Here is a 20,009-nt window from a genome sequence, read left to right as displayed (position 1 = left end):
GCTTTACCGCGTTATATCCGAATTCATGTTATATCGGGCTGCGTTATATCGAGTAGAGGTGTATATTGTCTCGTACTATAGAATTAGAATTTATAATCCCTATTCCAGGATGAGATTCATTCTAGCTCAAAGATACCTTAATTAAAACTATCTTTAGATAGGTTTTTTCCTCAAAAAGCATTTTATCAAAAAAAAATCTGATTATTTATTTGTTTATTTTAATAACTGATTTTTATCCACCCTGCTTGATGGTGATGCTCCTCCTCTGCTCCTCTTCTAGGTGCAGTAAAGTAGCCTGAACTCTGTGCCTGGGGACCCCTGGACAAGGCCACCTGTGCCCGTAGCAGGAATATGGGTCTGCCTGCTTTGTGACCCCTTGGAGGCTGGGGCCGGATGGAGTCGATGTGGGCTGGTGTTTCCTTTGCCTGAGGTCTTGGCCTGGTGATGAGGCACTAGAGAGACGCAGAGAGCGGTCAGCGCGCGGCCGGACGGGGAAATGGCCCAGCACAATGTGGGGATCAACAGGGAGTACGGAGACTGGGACTGGAGCGCGGACGCCGGGGAGCGGGCAAGGCTGCTGCAGAGCCCCAATGTGGAGACCGGGCTGAAGAGCGACGAGGGGCAGAGACCCGGAGCGGGGACCACCTCCACCCTCGGGGCCGTCTTCATTGTGGTGAACGCTGCCCTCGGGGCTGGGCTGCTCAACTTCCCTGCAGCCTTCAGCACTGCGGGCGGCGTGGCCGCAGGGATCGCGCTGCAGATGGTGAGCCGGGCAGCCCTGGGGGAGGGGCTGTGGGGGCCTGGGGTTCCCTGCAGGAGACATCCTAGCAAATGATCCCACTCACTGCTCCAGAGCCAGGTGGTAGGCCCCGGGCTCGGCCTATCTGTCTGGGTGGGCTGGGCCATTGGCTTGAGGCACCAGAGCTCTGACTGCCCTGCTCTGCCCACAGTCCCTGCTGGTGTTCATTATCGGAGGGCTGGTGATCCTGGCTTACTGCTCGCGGGCCAGCAACGAGCGCACGTACCAGGAAGTGGTGTGGGCTGTGTGCGGCAAGGTCCCCGGCGTGCTCTGTGAGGTCGCCATCGCCGTCTACACCTTTGGCACCTGCATCGCCTTCCTCATCATCATCGGGGACCAGCAGGACAAGAGTGAGTGCTCAGGGCTGCCCCGGCCCTGGGCCAGCCCCCTGAGAGGGAGGGGAGGGTGTTACAGCTGGGGGAGGGCGTGGCGCAGAGGGGAGCCTGTTTCTCTGCAGGTGACGGGCATTTTCTGTGCCCCATCCTGGCAGCCTGTGCTGGGCCCGGCAGCCCTCAGGAGCCAGGTGGAGGGGATGCCCTGAATGACTACCACACAGACTTGCAGTCTGTCGGGTTCCTTTCGCTAAACCCTCCAGCGTCCCAGGGCTAGGGCCTCTGAGCTCCCTGCCTCTGATTCAGAGCAGCTTCCATTCCTCTTCCTCCTCCCCGTGTTCCCTGGCCCAGGTTTGAGATCTGCCCTCTAGCGAGAAGTTAGCATTGGGCTTGGTTGTGCCCCAACCACACTGTTCTACCCTTGTCTCCTCACCAGTCATTGCTGCGCTGGTGAAGGATCCCCAGGGGGCAGGGGGCAGCCACTGGTACGCAGACCGCAAGTTCACCATCAGCATCACGGCCTTCCTCCTAATCCTGCCCCTCTCCATCCCAAAGGAGATTGGCTTCCAGAAATACGCCAGGTGGGTGGCTGGGAAAAGCTGAACCGGAACTGTGGGTGGGAGGATGCTAAAGGGACAGGCAGGCAATTGAGCCTGACCAGAGTGTTCAGTTGTGTTCTAAGATGGCAGCAGAGCCCAATGAGTAGGGCACTGGACAGGGATCAAGGAGACCAGGGTTCTAGTCCCTGCTCCGCCAATAAACTCGGTGACATTCGGCAAGTCCCTTCACTGCTCTTTGCCTCGGTTTCCCCACCTGTAACATGGGGTGTAAAGTGCTTTCAGGGCCTCGTATGAAAAGCATTGTATAATTACGTCTCTGAGGCAATATATCACAAGCGCCCCTTTCTCCAGCTCTTCCATACCAAGTCGTAGTAGGAGAATGGGGTGGCGGGAGTGGGTTCCCTGTGTCTCTGGTTTCTCCCTGGGGACAATGAAGATGGTCCCATAGGTAAGCAGGTGTCATATGTCTCTGCTAACACTTTCCTTTGCATGTCACACTGTCCCCAGAGCGAGCAGTGGGAGCACAGGCGTATACAGGCGTCTGCTGCTTTAACCACCAGGTCCTCTAATTGCTTGGAGCAGGGCTAGACAACAGGAGATGTTCTGGTTAGAAAATCAGTGGCCATTGGTGGCTGGCTTATCCTAAGGCTACCACTGGAGGAGCTGGATTGATGGTAGTGGTGGTTGGAGATTGGAAGGAGCCAGGGTCCTGGAGAGAGAATTGGGTGGGGTGTAGTGGGATATCACAGCTGGGTCCCCTGGGAGAACCGTGGGAATGTACCAGGAAAAGGGAGATGCCGTTGGAAGATGTCCCTGTCCAGGCTCACCAGAGTCTCCCCAGCGAGGCTCTGAACAAGGAGTAAGAGTGAGCAGAGGCGAGGCACTGTCATCTGTCCAGTCTTTTCTTTCTTGCAGCTCCCTGAGCGTGATTGGCACCTGGTATGTCACCGCTGTCGTCATCATCAAATACATCTGGCCTGACAAGGAGATCACCCCAGGGCACATCCCCACGCGGTATGCGAAAGCGGCACGCGTGCATGCTTCAAAACCAGGCTGTATCGAGTCCCAAGTTAGATTAGGGAGATAAAGGGGTGGCCCTATACCGGAAATCCCTGCCCCTCCCGTCCCAGAGCAGCTGTCTGATTCTGATCAGCAGTGAAAGGGCTAATGATGCTGAAATGCAAACGGTCATACATTCCCACTCTGAATGAGTTCGGTCTACGTGTCTCCAAGAGCTGCTCTTTTGGTCTGGCTGCAGGCTCAGGCAGACAGTCCACCATTGGGGCTGCTTCTGGAGGGTTTGCTTTGCAACTGGATGGTTAAGAACTCTCTGAATTAAAACTTTTAAATGAATATATTTTAATTGAAGCTTCTTATTCCAATCCCCACAGGGAAATTAAATCCACTTTCATAATGTGTGTAAACGCTGACTCATGCCAGCCAGGTGCCTTCTCTGTCCCACTGTTCTACAGGATGGGAGAGTTGATTAGTTCCCTGTGGGTCTCCCAGTGCATTTTGTCCTGGAGGATTGTAAGATCCTTGGGGCAGGGACTGTGTCCATCTCTGATTTGTACAGCACAGAGCGCATTGTTGGTTCTTAAATGACACAGTCTGCAGAAACGTCCGGTACATCAGACAAGCACTGGCCTTGGGTGCCACCAAGTATCTATCCCCGTTATCACTGCTGCCTTGCTTGTATTTCCCCACTTGAAATCCAGCACAGTCTTTAGCAGTCAGTATTCTAGCTGGGCGATGAATACTTAAACTGGGAAGACGGGTTCTTAGCTGTTATACCCTGGTTCTTGCTCTGACAGCTTTTAAGGCAAGAGGCTAATGAGAATAATGTGGTTTTTGTTTTGTTTTTTTAAAGTCTGGTATCTTATGAGCCATCAGGGCTAGAAAGAGCTGCTATATGTTATGGGGAAGCTGGGATTTCCTCATGGTTAGAGAGGAAACCTTAACATAGTCACTCAGAACAGGCAAAAATATAGGGTGTTTTCCAGGCAGGTCAGCTTTGAATAATCTGGCAATGGACAAAATACCCAACAGGTCTCTTCTATAGTTATAAATCTTATACAACAAATAACATCAAATATCAATAATGAAGGAAAACAATGGAAGTATAATCCATTTGGCTAAAATGAAATGTAATGGATTATATTGTGCTGTACGGGGAGGCAAAGGCTGTTGGCCTTTGTTAAATTTATCTGTAGATACAAAGTGGTGTATTTTATGGCACATTTCTGGGAGAACAAGAGATTTGGTTCACTGGTCTCCAGTAGTGTTTCAAATTAGGTCCTCTTCTCTGCTAACGGGTCACTAGATGGCACTCTGCTCTTTTGAGTCAACGTCACGGCATTGTGTGTTAGAGCACTGTGCCATCTTCTGGATGAGACGTAAAACCGAGGCCTTGATCACTTGTTGCCATTTTAAAAATTCCCTCTCTTTGCAAGTGTCCTGGCCAATTTCATTTTAGGTGATTAAATTCTGTCCACCTCACCCTTGAGTATTCCCCTTTGTATGTGTGCCGCAAAAGAAGGCATCGCTATCCTTTTTATGTTGGTCAAATAATATGATGATTTTCTTATGTAGCATTGCACCCACCATCCATACTGTGGTCAAACAGATTTTAGATCTAGCCTGATAATCTAATCTCCCTTATATTTCCTTAGTACTTTATAGAGAATTTTCAGAACAAACTAAACAGGGATAAGAGGGAAACACAGGCCAAGATTTTCAACAGTAGCTGGTGACTTTCCAAGTACACCTCTACCTTGATATAACGCTGTCCTCAGAAGCCAAAAAAATCTTACCGCGTTATAGGTGAAACCGCGTTATATCGAACTTGCTTTGATCCACCGGAGTGCGCAGCCCTGCCCCCCGGAGCACTGCTTTACCGCGTTATATCCGAATTCGTTTTATATCGGGGTAGAGGTGTATCTCCGTTTTGGGGGTGCCTGACTTGAGATGACTTTTAGAGGGACCTGATTTTTGAGAGGGTGGATGCTCAGCACTTTGTGAAAATCGGGGCCCTTTAAGGTGTCCAGTGGGGCACCCCAAAAATCACTAGTGCCCTTTGAAAACATTGACCACTGCATGTGCGGGGAAGCCTCCAGTCACTGTGCAGAACTGCAGTGAAATGAGCATGCCCTGGTGCACCCCACAAATGCCCTCTGGAGGGTGACTGTACATGTGCTGTTGAGATCTGCTATTAACCCAAGTATCTGCGCTGGCAGCTAGATCTGAACTGGTTGTGATTTCCCTCTCCGCAGCCCCTCCTCCTGGATGGCCGTGTTCAACGCCATGCCCACCATCTGCTTCGGATTCCAGGTACAGCTGCTCCCAGGAAGACCTGGGCCGATGGAGATCTAAGACAAGTTAGGAGCAGGAAATGTCCATCTGTCTCATTTGCTGACCCTCTTTTGGATTCATTTTGGTCCCCCCTCTCCTTTGCTTTAATACCAAGGCTCCTACTGCCCCTGCCGGGGCCTCAGACTGATGTGGGGTAAAGCCCTAAAGTGAAGGATGCCAGCAAAACAACAGAGTCTTAACATGACCATTGAAGCTGAGGACAGAGATGACCTGTTGTGCTCCACTTAGTCCCTTTTTTGAGGCCAGAACTGGCTTGTTCCCTGCAAGACCTTGTCAAGTGTTGTGTCCAGTCTAGTTCTAACTGGCCCAAGTAACAGGATTTCCACCACTTCCTTGGGAGATTGTTCCCCAGCCAGAGAGAGAGATCTCTTGTGCTCAGGGTGTTTCCCTGGGAGTCCCTTTAATTTCACTTCAGTACTCTAAATTATGCCCCTACCTCAGGCTGAATAACACTTCTGAGCGCTCACACCCTTCCAGTGTTTGCAGATTGTTATTCTGTCGCTTAGCCACGCCATCTATATTCGCTGTTCTCCTGTCCTCCTCCATCAGTTCCCTGCCCCATCCCCTGGCCTGTTTTCCTTGCTGGGCAGTGTCATCCATCGGGCTGAGTAGGGAGAGGGATGCTTTCGCCATCCATGACATTTCCCATCATGTCAGTTTCATGGCCAAGCGTTTCCCTGCCAGCACACGGCCTGGCTTTCTGCTGGACGGATCCGGGGTGGGTAAATTAGACTGAACCCAAGGAACAGCTGGGAGGTGGGCTCCCCTTGTCCAGAAACAAATCCAGGTGTCTCTTAACTCAGTTACGGTCTCTGCTTCAGTTGCCTTCCCTGGTAACATGTTCCAGTGTGTGGAGGGGCTGCCTGCCTTTGTGTCCCCTTCCTCTCCCATGATCAGGCTGGTGTCGATGGGTCCCCCCGGAGCACAGAACGCCTGGCCCAGCAGCCCCTTGCATGCTCTCTTTCTCTCTCTGGCAGTGCCACGTGAGCAGCGTGCCCGTCTTCAACAGTATGAAGCGGCCCGAGGTGAAGCCGTGGGGAGCGGTGGTGACAGCAGCCATGGTTATCGCTCTCTCTGTCTACGCAGGGACAGGTAGGAGCAAGGCCCTTGTTCTCTGGCCAGCCCACGGGGCCCAGCCAGCAGCACGTTCTCTTGAAAGACTTTGGTTGGGGAAGCTGCGAGCTTCCCCTCGGGCACAGCTGCTGAGAGAGAGACCCCGCGGCTGGAGCCACTGTAAACTCTCCCGCAGCTACCGCGGCTGAAGAGCTGCTGTCATCTGTGTGCATTCGGCACTCTGACCCCAGGTCCAGCTAGAGCCTGGGCCCCAGGGACAAACCCAGCCACCTCCTCCGTCCAAATCCCTGTGCCCCATCTTTCCCCTAGCCCCTGCTGGCATCCTCCCCTGGCTTTCTCTTCCCCTCCAGGGATCTGCGGGTTCCTGACGTTTGGCGCGAGCGTGGACCAGGATGTGCTGCTGTCCTACCCCTCCGACGATGTCCCCGTTGCCATTGCACGGGCCTTCATCATCCTCTGCGTGCTGACGTCCTACCCCATCCTGCACTTCTGCGGCAGGTGAGAGGCGTGGGAGGTGGCCAGGAGTGGCGGAAGTGCCCTAAAAGTGTGTGTGTGTGTGGGGGGGGGCCATAGGCACTCAAACCGTGGCCCCCTGCTTGCTCGCCCTTACTATTGGTAAAAAATGGGGGGCATGGCCCCCTAGCCTCCCATTCCAGTGCCCCTGGAGGTGGCTCGTGGGGCGCTCCAGACTGAATGGATTGGTTCTTCCCTGGGCTGCCATGGTGTCTTCGAGGGGCAGGCTGGGCTGTGCCCAGGCCACTAGAGATCCTGCTGTTCTGAACGTACCTACGTCCCTGGTAACCGATCAATGGTGAGGGAATCCCGAAGCTGGGATCTGATACATGAGGTCTGGGATCACAGTAGGGAGCCCCCCAATTCTCCCATCTCTCTGCCTCCTGCGCAGGGCCGTGCTAGAGGGGCTCTGGCTACGCTACAAGGGGGAAACGGTGGAGGAAGATGTGGTCCGCGAGAGGCGCCGACGTGTGTTCCAGACAGTCTGCTGGTTTCTCCTGACTCTCCTCCTGGCCTTGTTCATCCCAGATATCGGCAAAGTCATCTCTCTCATCGGGGGCCTGGCTGCCTGCTTCATCTTCGTCTTCCCGGGTACGGCCCCCACTTTCCGTGGGTTGGAATGACACGGCAGCCAATCAGAAAGCAGCCAGCCTGTTGAACAATAAGCACGGCGTTTCATTGGGTGGCTGAATTAGGCCCTGGGGTCACACGTCACAGGAACGCTGGAGGTTTATGTGCCAGGAGTCCGTTCTCCTCCAGATCCGTTCCCACTAGGAGATCAGTACAGGCTGTCTGGCTCCATAGCCCATCCATCTCCATGGCGTGGGCGTGGATCAGAGGCAAGCCTCCCCAAACAGGATGCAGCGCACCTCCCTTTGGAGACCCGCTGGTGAGGTGAGGGGCTGGGGAGGGGGGAGTGAGGGCAGGCCTTGGGGCAGAGTGGGGGCAGGGCCATGGTCCAGGTGCCAATGCACTTCTAGGGAGCTTCAGGCGTTCACATCCAGCCTCCCCAAATCCAGGAGTCACGCGCCGCCCATGCGCCATAGTATGCTGAGCGCCGTACAGCCCCTTTGAGGCAAGGTTCCAGGAAAAGATCTCTCTCACACTCACTCACAGAAAACAAAACATTATCCCCCCCCCTCAAGGACAGGGAGACATCAAGGGCTGAATTCTCAGCAAAGGAGGCCCAAAGTCCATTCACACTGGCTTCCCCCTCTTCTCCCCCCCCCCCCCCCCCCCAAAAAAAAAAACATGGCCCCAAATCATTAGAAGTAGCATAGAGGAAAGGACTGGTCCTGTGCCCATGTGACGTTAACAGTGTACCACACACTGGTAAGTCACCGTGGAGCCAGAGTTGTGATTGTGGAATCTACATGGGGGGAGGGGGAGAGTGTCCTGAACTTAATACACTTGCTGGGTGAGAAAGGTGTGGGAGGAGCACTGAGTGCTCCCCCCCCCCCCCCCCCCTGGTTAGCAGGGCACTTAGCACACCTTTCTAAAGGGGGTGGAACTCTTCCCTTCCTAGGTCCCCTTTGAGAAGGCAATAAAATGCAACATTTTGGGACGGAGGGCAAGGCCTGGTGGTACTGATTGATTGTGCTGTCTCCTGCCATGCAAGGGAATCCGGTTCTTCTTCTTGTGTCATCCATGCTCTCGGACAGGAGAGGCTGCATGCTGAAGGGGGTGCAGAGGGAATTCCTCCATCCCTTTAATTAATTAGCAGAACTGATAGGACAGCTCTTCACAGTGTGGCTGCTCCTCCCAGGCTGGGAGGGTGATGGGTGTCTTATCTTCCCTCTCTCTCACTAGAACAAGTCAAGAAAAAACAGAGGGCTTGTCTGTCTCTCTCTCAAATCCCTGACTCCTCTGCCTTCTGGGTGTGGCTGTTTAATTCTCTACTCGGGAATCTTTTGACTGCTGATCACTACGATTATTCTGATGTTCAATGTTGTTTGCATTCCCTCTCTGCTAGGACTATGCCTGATTCAAGCCAAACTTTCTGAAATCCAGGAAACCAGGTCAACCAGGTAAAAAGCAAATTCGCCGTCCATTTCTCCCTCCCTTTTCGCAAGATGATTCAGACGTTGGTTCCCATTGGCGGGGTTCAGCCAGACACTGTATCAAGGTGGGCTCCCTTGCCTGACATTGCACACTGACCTGTCTTCTCTATTCACAGCTGGTGGGCGCTGGTCAGCTATGGGACGTTTATGGTCACGCTTGGAGCCTTCATCTTTGGACAAACCACTGCCAATGCCATCTTTGTGGATGTGATGGCCTGACTCGTTCCACAGGACTGGTTGATGCTGCCCTCCTTAGAAGTAGCTTTTCCTTTGGGACAGCCCGGGACTGAAGGAAAAAATTGCTTTGGCTTCTGATGTTTCCAAAAAGTTGGTTGGAGGGGAACACATTCCTCTCCTGCTGGGGATTTTGTTAGTCTGTTTCATTGGGAGAGTCCTACAGGGTTGTATGTTCATCGTCTAACGCACCAAGTCAGGGTTTTGTTTTAGCTTCTGGTTCCCAGGCCTTGGGAATTGCAGAGGCTCACTACAGAGAATTCAGACGCTGACCCAGTGGGCGTGCACAGCACGATGCCCTCCTGGAACGAGGTCAGGACGGAGGTCTTTGTGCAGAATGCCCCTGGAGCTCCACGCTGAATTCTTGTTACCCCTTTTGGGGGACAGATCTCTAAAGTGTGTCTGGGATTCACAGCGTGTAATAGGCAGTAGCCCCCCCCCCCCGCCCCAGGGTAGGAGACCATACTACATTGGACTGCATCTCGTCTCTGGCAAACCCTCTCTCCCAAACAAAAGGACCTTAAACTGCCTGTTCTAATAGTGAAATTACTGGTGAGATGTTTGTCGTATAAAGCAAACTGGTAACCTTGCTTTATGAACTTAGGAATTATTCATGTCCAGGTTTTTAGCTTCAGATGATAAAACCACAGGAAATTTTCCCTAAGAAACAATACTTGTATTGATGATCACTCCTTATGGCATGTGTGAGAATGAAGTACTCCATTCTTGCATGATGAGACCATTGTCTCTGTCATGGTAAGAGTGCTTGAAAGGTAAGGGAATAGATATCAGATAAGCTGAAGAAAGGAATGCTTTTTAATACACTTGAGTGCAATTCCTCAATCATGCTTCATGGAGAACTCTAGTAATTGCATTCCTTTCTTTGTACTAGGCTATCAAGTTAGTTTCTATAGAAAAATTTCTGCCATATCACTTTGTTTGGTTTGTTTTGTTTTTAAATGCTGGGCTTTCTTATCTCTCTCTCGCTCTCTCATCTAGTCAGTCTTTTCTGTTCTCACTTACCTCAACCAGGGGATTTCTTAACCTGCCTCTGATTGGTTTACATTTTTACTGGAAGGTGCTGCTGATTGGCTATTTTGTAACATGCACTTTTTTGCTTCTTTGTAATTGGGTGGAAACAGGGCCAGGGAAGAATCTAACAAAGCACATCTGTCCTGACATGCCACTGGGCACCAACAAAGCAGTGTGATGTTTACAAAACCGATGTTTCCCCCTTCATGCATTTGGGGGCTTGATGGCTATTTTGTTAAGGTGCTATGACTCTGTAACAATTTATTTATTGATTCTAGGGTTCAGAGTTTTCAAAGGCTCTTGTCATTTCAAATCCTGTTCTTCCAGGATGGCCGTTTGCTGGACGGGGCTGATAATCTTAGGTTTAAAGGGACACTGTGAGGGCAAAAATCATAACTTAAAAAGCCCTCCAGGTGGATTATATTAAACACCTACAATTATTAAAACTGAGAATTTCTAAATAGCCCAGAGTAAACTAACTACTCTATTCACTGTTTGCATTTCTCTGCACTTGGAGGAGGAGAAACAAGCTGGTCAGTTTCACTTTTGTTTTTAGTCAGTTTCACTCTGATGGCCTTAGAGGTTAGCATAGTATCTGGGTTGCAAACTCTGTAGGGGGGTAGTTAGATCTCAGTGGGAAACTGTTCTCATTGGAATTTAAAAACAAACTTTTCTGTTGGTCTGTTTTGTAAAATAAATAAAATAACTCTGGGTTTATGTTTTACCATAAAACCTAAACATTGAGCCTAAGTTGACTTGACCACTCTTCAATATAGACACATTCTCCATTCAGGGACAGAGGCAGGTCCCTTGTTTGTTCCTACTGCTGGAGAAGCACGTTCCCAGGAACACCAAACTTTACTGACACGGAGATTTGCACAGTGTTACCGACAATGTGGTGGTCAGTATATGAAATGTAACATTCTGTTTTCAATCACGCATTTCTGATCATGTTTCTCTTCTCCTGTGCATAGATGATGTGGGAGGCCTAAGGGGAATCTGTTTAATTCTTCATAAGGTTTGCTCTCTACAAACACTCTTGCCAATAAAACACTACAGTAGCACAGCTTCTGAGCATATCACACCCTTGCTCTGTATGCATGTTATCCTCCCTCCTCCTCCCCCCCCCATTCTGTGATACTAAAAATGTTCAGCTCCCAACGAGGGTGTCATTAAGCCGGTGCGCTCTCTGAACCAAAGTGGATGTGGTGTCAGCTAAATACTAATTTTAGGCACCCTAATTTTACTCTGTGAAATGGCGTGTGCTTTAGTATTGCACAGTATGGCTTTCTAGACTCCTGCATTCCAGTTTGAAAAGCCTCAACTCAGGCCAGGTCTACACCACAAAGTTTTGGTAGCAGAGCTGTGGCGGTCAGGGGTATGGAAAAACCACCTCTGTAGCTGACCCAGCTATGCCAGCAAAAGCCCCGCTGGAGACCCAGCTGTGCTACCAGAGGAGGGCTTCTGTCAGCACCATGAATGTTGTTCAGGGAGGTGGTGTTATTCTGGCTATGTCTACACTTCAACGACTGCAGCCGCCCTGCTGTAGTGCTTGCTACATGCTGTCATTTAGCTCCCGCTTCTCAGGGAGTGGTACCTGATGCCAGAACAAGGAGTAATGGTCTCAAATTGCAGTTGGGGAGGTTTAGGTTGGATATTAGGAAAAACTTTTTCACTAGGAGGGTGGTGAAGCACTGGAATGGGTTCCCTAGGGAGGTGGTGGAATCTCCTTCCTTAGAGGTTTTTAAGGTCAGGCTTGACAAAGCCCTGGCTGGGATGATTTAGGTGGTGTTGGTCCTGCTTTGAGCAGGGGGTTGGACTAGATACCTCCTGAGGTCCCTTCCAACCCTGATATTCTATGCTTAGTTCTTCCGTTCAGCTTAAGTTGGTTTAAGTATGTCACACGGTTGGATTTTTAACACGCTCGAGCGACATAGCTGCATGAATCGACCTAATGTTTTAGTGTCGACTGGCCTATGCTCACAGAAAAACTCCTGCTGTCAGTATAAGGTGCGTCTACAGGAGGGGGCTCTGCTAGGGTAGCTATATCGTACTGCCAAACCACACTCTGTTTCAGCCCAGTTTCTAGGGACCAGGGGCTCCTATCGCTCAAGGCCGCTGCAAATGAGCCCTGATTCTCAGCAGAGTCTCCAAGGGTTAAATAGGGCCTCGAAGTTGAGCTCCCTCCAGCTGAGGTTTGAGGCAGGTAGGTGGGGCTGCACGAGGAGGCCTGCACTGCTCCTAGCTGTGCTCTGCTGGTTTTGCGGCTGATCAAAGGCCATCAGCGTGGCAATCTGGTACCTTCCAGGAGTGCTAACTACATACCTATCCCATGAGTCATCCACTACTGGGCAAATGTTTGGCCCCTGACACACCAGCTGGGAAGTCCCTGGGAATTTTGGGCGACTTCCCCTGCCTGCCCATGGTCTCAGCTAACCCGGGTTAATGGGTCCAGCTGAGTCACATAGAGCTGAGAACTGGGACTGCTGATCATGTGGCAGACTTCAGTGAGTTGTCCATGGTAGTATGGTCGCTGGCCCTTCTGGACCCCAGAGCTGCTACACGCAATACCCTGCCTCAGCATTACAATCAAGCTGGTCCCTTTAGCAAGTCAGCTCTGTGACTGTTGGGAGAAGTGTGGTCTGAGCTCCAGGACTCCCTGACTACCATATCTGGCATTCCCACTTACCAGCTAGGTGACCTTGAGCAAGTTGTTTTGGCTGATATGTTCCAAAAGCCTGAGAGCATTTGTGCCCAAATCCCACAAATGCCTTTGACAGTCCCAGCCTCAATCGCTCTCAGCCTCAGTTTCCCCACTTGTGAAATGGAGATAATTGATTATAAAGTGCGAGAAGGGCTAGCTATTTCATTACAAGGGGGAAATGGTCCAACTCACTTTGTGGCTAATCCCTGGCTCCAAAATCAGACTAATTCAGTCTGGATTCAGGGTGCTGCTGTGTGTCGTGATAGCTCTGACCTTATCTCGACCCTCATTCGCTCACAGAAAAGCCCCACCTGCTCTCTCGCTCTGTTCCCTTTATTTCCATTGCCGAGAAGCATAGTAGAAGTACCTCATGTTTGCGTATCTAGAAGCATAAAGCCAGGTTACGGGTGTCCCAGTCTTTCTTAAGATCACAATGTTCTGGAAAAGTGAGCTGAAGTGAGCTGATCATGCATTGCGTGAGTGCCAGTTTATTCAAATCCCATTCGTGTGTGGCCAGCACTGGTCTGCAACTCATATGAGCCACCGTCTGCTTTCTATCCCTGCACATCCTGGGCCTTCTCTGGCACATCGGGAACCCCAGTGTGCGTCCAGTTCGAAGAACCCTTCCTCCCCGGCCCCACCCACCCTATCCCCACACCTTGAGCTATGGAAACAATGCATCCTGGGGAGAAAGCAGATGGACCGCTGTCTGCTTCTGCCACCCCTCATCCATCACCCCATTAGCATCTGAATCACTGGGCTTGAACAGACCCCCCCTCACTGAAGAACAGTAAAGGCCGAAGTTTCAGAAGTGCTGAGCATCCTCTACCCCCAAGGTCTCAGTGGGAGGTGCTCAGTAGGTGCTCGGTACTTCTCAGAAGCAGGAGCTAAAGGCTTTTGCTAACCACTGCCTGATGCTCTACTGCAGAGGTTCTCAGCCTTTTTCTTTCTGAGGCCCCTGCCACGCATGTGCTATAAAAACTCCACGGCCCACCTTTGCCGCAATAACTGTTTTTCTGCATCTAAAAGCCAGGGCGGGCATTGGGGGGTAGCAAGCAGGGCAATTGCCTGGGGTCCTATGCCACAGGGGCCCTCACAAAGCTACATTGCTCAGGCTTCAGCTTCAGCCCCGGGTGGTGGGGCTCAGGGCCCCAGGCTTCAGCCCCATGTGGTGGGGCTTCGGCTTTCTGCCCTGGGCCCCAGCAAGTAATGCTGGCCTTGCTTGGAGGCCCCACTGAAGCCTGCTTGGGGGCCCCGGAACCCTGGTTGAGAACCACTGGGCTTCTGGTGGGGAGGGGCAGGTCCCTTCTTTAGTACACCCCTCCATGACCCATAAACCAGGAGTTTCTTCTGGAGATGGATCATCTCCACTGCTGAGCCTCCTCCCTGTTAAGCTGCTGCCCCCAGGTCATGATCTCTAAAGGGGGAGTGGGCAGCTGACTGTATTCCACATTGCTGGAGTGTGCGCTGTGGAATGGCCATTTTGCCGTGCTAACAAACCGGGCTGCTGCCAAGTCACATGATCAGTCGGTTCCCCTCCCCAGCCCGGCTGTGGGTAGGTGGGTTGGGAGTAATTTTTAGGTGTTTTTGTTCCTGTCTCTGCCTCCCCTCACCGGGGGGTTTTAATATGGAAGGGTGGGGGGTCCCAAGCAGCAATGGTAGAAGGGAACCAACATGGGCCACTTTTCCAGAGCTGAGTCACGTGTGTTCGAGTGTAATAACAATCTTTGGTGGAGAGGCACCCAGAGTTTGCCCAAACAAGGGCCACCTTGGCCACTAGCCAGGGTTGGAGGGGCACAGACAGCAGCTGCCTCCCACTACAAGCAGGGCCGGCTCCAGGCACCAGCTTAACAAGCAGGTGCTTGGGGCGGCCAAGGGAGAGGGGCGGCACCTGCGGCAATTCGGGGGCGGCAGGTCCCTCACTCCCTCTAGGAGCAAAGGACCTGCCGCCGCCAATCGCGGCTTTTTTTTTTTTTTTTTTTTTTTGCTTGGGGCGGCAGAAATGCTGGAGCCGGCCCTGACTACAAGGAATTGTAGCTGATACCATCTCTAATTCAGAGAGGCAGCCTGGCACTGGAGACTACAGCTCCTTGGCTTGCCAGGAAGCTCAGGTCAAAGTACAGCGTTGAATGCTGGGACATGTAGTCTTTGCAGGACATATCTGTGAATTAAAGATGTGGGCTGTATTGTAGAATCTCCTGGACCATATTAGGGCTTCAAAGTTGACCTTCCCTGCTCCTGGTATAAAGGCTAAAGACTGGAGGCTGCTCTAGTTCTCTTAAAGGGACAGCGTGTTGGTAAAAGCAGACAGGAACACCGTGTCATAGGCCCATGACATAATAAGCATGATGTATCACTTTCCCTTATGCCTTATAATGGGGTGGGGTTTCTTAAAATGAATGTGTACGGATTTTCTATGTACAAAGCAATGAAGGCCTTTAACAACCTGAAGTTGTGTCGCTAGCCTAGGCTGAGTTGTGGCTAGCGTTGGGGGAGAGGTGAGCGCATGCTGCATGTGGCCGACTGCATATGGAAATACCAGCTCAGCCAAGCTCCGAGGACCCACTCGGCACCTGACTGTTTCTGGAGCTCAGTGCTTGGCCCAATGGATTAGGAAGCAGTGACATATGTTTCTTCTCTCTGGACCTGACCCCCTACCCCTTGCCTATGGTGACAGTACAAGGCAATCCTTGGTCCCCCCCACACGCTCCTCTACTCTAATTCCCATCTTCCCCATCTTCCCCACACCTCATCTCACCTCTTGTCCGTTTTCTCTGAGCAGCAGTGGTGCTGGCTGGGATACCATTTAGGAGGCATCCTGGCTGAAGCCCCAGATGCGTTATACACCCAGACAGGGTGGGGTTTGCAAGAGTGATTTAGGAATATAAGTCCCCTTGAAAATCAACAGAATTTATGGTCCTAAATCCCTTAGCCACACTCAAAAACCCAGCTACCTCCTGCTGCTTGGTTCCTGTGGCAGTCCCAGGGAGGCAGTTCCGGGTATACAATGGTGCCATGGAGCCGGGCCCATGCTCAGAAGGGGCCCTGGCCTACTCTGCTTACACTGTGCCCCGAGACCCCGCTGGCTCTCCCCCCGCCCACCACTTGCTCCTCTCGGCCTGCCCGCTGGTTAGCCGAGGGCTCTTCTCCGCCGGCTGGCCTCACCCCCCGCTCTTCTCTGCCCCCTGACCCGACCCCAGTGCACCCTGGCTCCGGGCAGTCTCTGCTTCCTACCACCTGTGGGGCCCTGCCTGTCTCCCTGGAGTTGAGCTGCCTGGGACTGGTGCAGAAGCCTGGCCAGTCTCGGGCAGTCAGGGGGGGATGGGGGACAGTGTGGGGAGCTTGGCTGGGCCCCTCCAGGCAAGTGGGTCCTGAGGGAGCCCGGCTGGGGCAGGCCCTGGCCTGGCTGATCGCGTCACTCCCAAGGGGCAGGAGCAATTCCCCGCCCCGGGACCAGCCCTGGCTGTGCCGGCGGCTCAGCCTGGCAGACACAGTCGCCTCCCAGCAGGACTGGTGAGTGCAGCCGGGAGGCAGGGCGTGGGAGGAGAGTGGGTCTGTGAAGAGCCTGGGGCGGTGCTGGGCTGTGAAGGGGCAGGAAGATGTGTGTGTTGGGGCACTAGGGAGTGGGGGTTCTGTGGGGGGTGCTGGGCAGTTGTGGTGGGGCTGTGAGCAGGGGGGGTGTTGTGCAGGGCGCTGTGCATTTGTGGAAGGGCCTGGGGGGCGCTGGGCATAGCGAGTGTTGCCATAGGGAGTTGGGGGGGGATGTTGGGCGGGGAGGGCTGTGTGGCACGGCATGGGCCCACCCCCGACAAGAAGGGGCGTGCTGACAGCACAGGGCTGGGCAGGATCCTGGCAGCACAGGGCCGAGCAGGACACTGTGCGTGTGACAACTACCGGTTAGTAAATAGTGCCCTCACAGTGGGTGGAGCGGGACCGCTGCTGCCATACCATGGCCCTTGCCCGCCCCTTGCTCTGGGGACCGATCTCCCCACATCATGCTCCATTGCCCCCAAGGGACCCACAAATATGTTTGGTGCTGAGTCCACAAAAGGTTAATCTGGCCCTGGCGGTTAGCAAAACTCCCTATGGGCTGCCACTTCCCCTTTCGGTGCCAGTGGGCGGTGGGAGGCTTTTTAAAATGCATCGCTAGTCCTAAGGGACAGGGGCCCGGTATCAGTGGTCTTACCTGCTTTAACAATGCAACAGCCATTCAAGCTGCAGCTGGATGGGGTGGAAAAGGGCCAAGAGCCTTTAAATTATTCTAAAGGGGGGGGGGGGGTGCAGTACCTTAAGCCAACACAGCCTTCTGGGACTAGAGCAGGGGTTCTCAAAGTGGGGGTTGCGAGGTTATTACAGGGGGGGTCACGAGCTGTCAGCCTCCACCCCAAACCCCGCTTCGCCTCCAGCATTTATAATGGTGTTAAATATATAAAAAAAGTGTTTGTAATGTATAAGGGGGGGTCACACTCAGAGGCTTGCTGTGTGAAAGGGGTCGCCAGGACAAACGTTTGAGAACCCCTGGACTAGAGGCTTTTTCTCGTAACTTACCCATTGCCCAGGGAGAGGGCCAGAGACTCCAGCACTTAGGGACTTTACAGTGAGAAAACAAGTACTTGTCTTCAATAATGCCATTAGCCTATAGATTTAAAGCCTAGAGTGAGCAGCTGCTCTGATTGGTGCATCTAAAACCCACTGGCTTGTCACACGGCTTCACGCGCGTGCCATCACCCTGTTTTCTTTGCCACTAACTTTCCGCTGCAACGTGCCAGCAACAGAACGAAACCAAGATGCCAATGTCTGGTTGCTGCGGCCTGAACAGCAGCATTCAGCTCTGCTTCTGAACTCCCCCAAGCGGCAGGGTCATTCTGATGTCAGAGGCATTGGGCCCGGCCAAGCAGAGGGGGTCATGTGCCTTTGTGTGAACGATGCGAAGCCAAGCCATTGTGAGAGGCTGGCGTGCCCCTTGCTGAGGCCATCTGTTTCCTTGCATTCAGAACAGGGCACCCACCCTGACTGAATGAGCAGGAACCACAGTCATGTGTTGCTGCGACAGAGAATGCAGAGCAGGGGGAAGGGGTGGAGCGTAACTGACAACATTGGACACTCCCAGTCTCTTTCCCCCACTGGGGGCCATTGCGGAATTCCTCCCTGCAATATAGTCCCATAGTGACCAGTCTGTCTGCCAACGGGGCTTTATCACTTCCCTTGGAAGCCATTCCACAGTCAAATGAAGCTCAGTTGTTAGCATATTTTTCCGTCCATCCAGGCTCAATTTACCTTTCATTCCAGGAATGAAGATCTGCATCTAATAATATCCTGCCTGCCTGTAGCACACCATGAGCATTAATATGTGAGGCCTCCCATTCCCTTATGGAAGCAGTACTGTACCATGTTCTTTTTTACAGCTGGGGAGACAGAGACCCAGACACCTCGCTGGCCTGATTTGCAGAAGTATTAAGCCACTTTTGTGAGCATAAGTGGTGGGTGCTCAATACGCCTGACAGCTGTCCCTAAGTGACTGCCCAAGGGCACATGGTAATTGGGTAGCAAGCCTGGGCCTCTGGCATCCTAAGCCATTCCCTGGTGTAACCGCTAGGCAATACTCCCTGACACCATCTGTGCTTACAAATTCTGATTGTAGATTTACATGAAATCCAAGCAGCTCAGACAAGCAGAGGTGGCAGGGATTTTGCTTTGAAGGGGTGGAGAGCAGAGGCACCGGAAGAGGAGCAGGGTGCGCTGCATAGGGAGTGAGGGGAGCCAGGGCTGGCTCTCGGCACCAGCAAACCAAGCATGTGCTTGGGGTGGCACATTTTCAGGGGCGGCATTCCGGCCATCTTTTTTTTTTATTTTTGTGTGTGTGTGCTTCTGGTGGCAAAAGCCTAGAGCTGGCGCTGGCAGCAGCAGCACGGGGGGTGCCCTGGGGCTGCTGCGGTTCCCGCCATGGGGGAGCAGCGCCCGCACCTTGTGGCTGGGCCGGGCAGGCTCTGAGCAGGGGACACTCGGGCTGGGGGCTGCCCCACAGGGCACACGGAGCCGCCTGCAGGTGTCGCAGGGTGGCGCCGAGTGCCGCAGCCGGAGCTGAGCAAAGCGGCCCGAGCTGCCCAGGGACTGCGGAAGGGCGGTCAGAAGCAGCAGCAGCAGCGGGGCCATAGAGGGCGGGGCACTGCCGTGCGGGGCCCGCATCCCACTCTCTGGGGCTCCGCTCCCTCTGGGGCTGCCCTGCCCCGGCTCCTCAACCCCCTGCCGGGGAGGTCCCCCGGCTCTGCCCTCCCGAGTCCCGGCCGGTCCTGAAGGCGGGAGCCCTGGCTGGAGGGACCCTGGGCTGAGGCGCAGCCTGGGAGCCCCGCTGCTTACCCCAACCCTGCCAGCGCTAGACCGGCTGGAGGCAAGGGGGGAGTGGGCGGAGTCAGCGCTGGTGAGGGGGAGACCAGGGCTGGGGCGCTGGGGGTGCAGGGGAGGAGAGAGCCCAGGGCTGGGGCAGCAGGGGGTGCGGGTGGGGGAAGGCACTGGTGGGGGGGGGGGGAGCCCAGGGCTGGGGTTGGGGGCCGGCAAAAAAATATTTTGCTTGGGGCGGCAAAAAACCTAGAGCCGGCCCTGAGGGGAGCTACTGAGACCTGGTGGGGGACATGGGCAGCTGGCTCCAGGCTGGGAAGGTGCGGTCCTGACAGTTCATGTCTCTCTTGCTGTCCACGAGGTGTAGCTGCTCCCAGATCTGGCCTGATCACCCCAGGTCCAACCTACTCCCTGGCCCAATTCCAGGCGCCGCTCTAGCCCCTCTGTGTCCTGCTCTTGCCTCTGCCCCCCAACATGTGCGCACAGTTTATAGGGAACATTAGTTCCCAGAATGTGTAGCAGAACGACCTATGGGAGTAGAAGCATAGATCAGATCTCCCCCTCTCCCCCCGCAGTATTTCTGTTCTGGGGGCACTAGCCCCCATTCCCCAGTTCCACTGCCCCTGCAGAGAAGACAGGGTGTAGTTGCCCAGAAAAAACTGACTGTGGGAGATGAGAAAAGCCGGCAGTAATACAGGAGAGGCAAGGTGGAGTGTGTCAGCCTGGGGCTGGAATAGCCAGGAACTCAGGGAGTTTTTCCTGGGAGGCCAACATATACTCCACCACTGAGTCCCCCTTGGGAGCAGCCGTACCTTCCCACTGCACCCTCATTAAGTCCAACCCCCCCCCAAACCGTCCCCCCACAGAGCAGTTCAAAGGGGACAATGCTGTGGGTTCCTGGGAGCCTCCTTATGGGCCAACAGCAGGTGAGGTAAACATTTAACCCATCCCTGGGGTGCTGGTCCACAAAAGTTTTCAATATTGTTTTAAGGT

At 53.4% G+C, this 20,009-nt stretch overlaps 1 protein-coding gene across 1 annotated transcript; it reads left to right on the top strand.

The window, feature by feature from the left end:
• The first annotated feature begins 496 nt into the window (after nt 1-496).
• SLC38A7 (solute carrier family 38 member 7) lies at nt 497-9,067 on the top strand. Its single transcript, XM_065416550.1, has 10 exons — nt 497-763; nt 951-1,149; nt 1,568-1,712; nt 2,607-2,705; nt 4,964-5,021; nt 6,041-6,155; nt 6,488-6,635; nt 7,042-7,241; nt 8,623-8,677; nt 8,827-9,067. Exons 1-10 carry the CDS (start codon nt 497-499, stop codon nt 8,927-8,929), a joined length of 1,389 nt encoding a protein of 462 aa, XP_065272622.1. The 3' UTR covers nt 8,930-9,067.
• The last annotated feature ends 10,942 nt before the right edge of the window (nt 9,068-20,009 follow it).

This window comes from Emys orbicularis, chromosome 14 (assembly GCF_028017835.1).
Source record: "Emys orbicularis isolate rEmyOrb1 chromosome 14, rEmyOrb1.hap1, whole genome shotgun sequence".
NCBI classification, from domain to species: Eukaryota; Metazoa; Chordata; order Testudines; family Emydidae; genus Emys; species Emys orbicularis.
Note: the sequence above shows the minus strand (reverse complement) of the source record. Positions and strands in the feature narration are given on the sequence as shown.